We start from the raw sequence: 2,308 nt of genomic DNA on the forward strand, positions 1-2,308 counted from the left end.
TGCAGAAGGATTAGGGAGCCAAGGTGGTCAGGGTTGTCCCTGTTCTGTTTCCTGGCTCCTGCCGGGGGTCAAGAACACACTCACCCCTCAGATGGGTCTTCCAGAACAGGACCAGGTTCCAGGATGGCCAGGAACCTGGCTGAGAAAAGGCCTACTTTCTGCAGGCAGGCTACCAAAACAAAGGAACTCCCTCCACCCTTTGCCCCCAGCAACCATCTCAGAGCCCAAACAGGCAGAGCTGGCTCATCCTGAAGACCCATGGAAGAGAGGAAGAAGCATGGGAGAAATTCTTATAACAACTTGAAAAGAGAAATAACAGCTGTATAGGAATGGACATCATTCCCTTATTTATGGAAGATTGACCCCAGTAAGCAAATTCTCTTGAGTTGTTGTTCTTGGTTCCCGACGTGACTACACCTGGAATTAACTATAATCCAAAAACAGAGGGAACGACTGTGAGAAATGTTTTTGCTTAAGTTGAAGTCGGTACAGCACTTCACAGACACACTTTGGAGGCAGAAAAACACAAACATTTATCAAAAGACTGAAGGACACACCTTTAATCCATATCTAGAGTCTAGGGGACACACCTCTAGCTGAGCCACGCCTTCTGCCTCCCAGGAGCCTATAAAAAAACATGGAGGAAGCTGTTGCTCATTGCCTGCTTGCCCTCCAGTGCAGCATAACCATTCCCTCACTGGCATTAGAGAATTCTTCATCCCAATTCCAGCAGAGATTGAAGACCAGTCAGCAAGTCTTTCCTCCTGGACTGAGTAAGTAGCCTTTGTGGGATTAGCAGGACTGCAGTCCTAAGCCATTCTAATGAATCTCCTTTGTTCATACAGAGTCTTTGGGTATGTTCTGTTACACTAGAGAACCACTATGAAAAATTTTGTATGACTATATAAAATGTTGTAAATTATCAAAAGTAGTGTATGATTCTCAAAATTAAAAATCCATTGACCGAAGATTCAATCTAGAAAAAAAATGAAGTGATACAACAGTCCCGTGTAGCTTAATCTACCCACATTGAAACTAGAATTGAAATCTGGATAATTTCAGAGTCTTGAGTTTCCAGCCTCATAGAAGAGGGAACAGAGGAGAAACAGAAGCTGAAAATGTATATCATGCTGATTATTGTATCCTACAGGGCAAGAGAAGACAACTCCAAGTTTTTCATTTTGGATCCAGTTTTACCTTCAAACTACCTCCAGGAGAAATGTCACAGGACACCAGAGACAAGACCTGGGGCTATAAACAGTTCAACATGCAAAATTTCTCCTGCAGGTGGACCATCCACAACTTCCGTTTTATTCTGGAGGAAATGAGGGACAGTATTAGAAGCCCAACATTCTCAATAGAAGACAATGACAAGTGGTGTTTGAGAATTCACCCTAAGGGAGTCGATGAAGAAAGCTCAAATTACCTGTCAGTTAACCTAGAGCTGCTCAGCTCTAGAAAGAGCCCCCTTACTGTATGGTTCAAGTTTTGGATCATAAATGCCAAAGGAGAAAAAAATGAACCTGTTACTAGCCCGAAACACTTGAATTTCCTGCCAGGCTACCAAAGGGGTTACAAAATGTTCATCCTCCGAGATTTTCTCTTGGACCATTCTCATGGGCTTCTCCCTGAAGACCACTTCACGCTCCTCTGCATGGGATTCCTAGTCCCTTATTCCTACAGTATCCCTGACAACAGCACAGAGCCGAGAATCCAGGTTCCCAAAGGCCCATTAGGAGATGATCTAGGAGAGCTGTGGAAGAATTCGAGCTTCACAGACTGCTGCCTAGTGGTAGCCGGCCAGGAATTCCGGGCTCACAAGGCCATCTTAGCTGCTCGCTCTCCAGTTTTCAGAGCCATGTTTGAACATGACACGGAGGAGAGCAGAAAGAATCGCATTGAGATTCATGACCTAAAACCTGAAGTCTTCAAGGCAATGATGGACTTCATTTACACCGGGAAGGAACCAGTCCTCCACAGCATGGCAGATGCTGTGCTGGTAGCTGCTGACAAGTATGGCCTGGAGCGTTTGAAGGTCATGTGCGAAAGTGCCCTCTGCAGGGACCTCTCTGTGAAGAATGCTGCCTACACTCTTGTCCTGGCTGATCGCCACAGCACAGGGCAGCTGAAAACACAGGTCCTGAATTTTATTACAGCTCATGCTTCCGAGGTCTCTCAGACCGCAAGCTGGAAGTTAATGGTGGATTCATGCCCCCACTTGGTGGCTGAAGCATACAGCTCTCTGGCTTCTGCTCAATGCAATCTACTGGAGCCCCCTCCCAATCGTCTGAAGTAATTCCAGGAACCT

The 2,308-nt window shown here is 45.8% G+C and overlaps 1 protein-coding gene across 1 annotated transcript; it reads left to right on the top strand.

Moving 5' to 3' along the window:
• The first annotated feature begins 1,219 nt into the window (after positions 1-1,219).
• Positions 1,220-2,296, top strand: LOC102002565 (speckle-type POZ protein-like). The gene has a single exon (XM_005372260.1). The coding sequence runs from the start codon at positions 1,220-1,222 to the stop codon at positions 2,294-2,296; it is 1,077 nt and encodes a 358-aa protein (XP_005372317.1).
• The last annotated feature ends 12 nt before the right edge of the window (positions 2,297-2,308 follow it).

The sequence above is a fragment of the Microtus ochrogaster genome, unplaced genomic scaffold (assembly GCF_000317375.1).
Source record: "Microtus ochrogaster isolate Prairie Vole_2 unplaced genomic scaffold, MicOch1.0 UNK606, whole genome shotgun sequence".
Taxonomy (NCBI): domain Eukaryota; kingdom Metazoa; phylum Chordata; class Mammalia; order Rodentia; family Cricetidae; genus Microtus; species Microtus ochrogaster.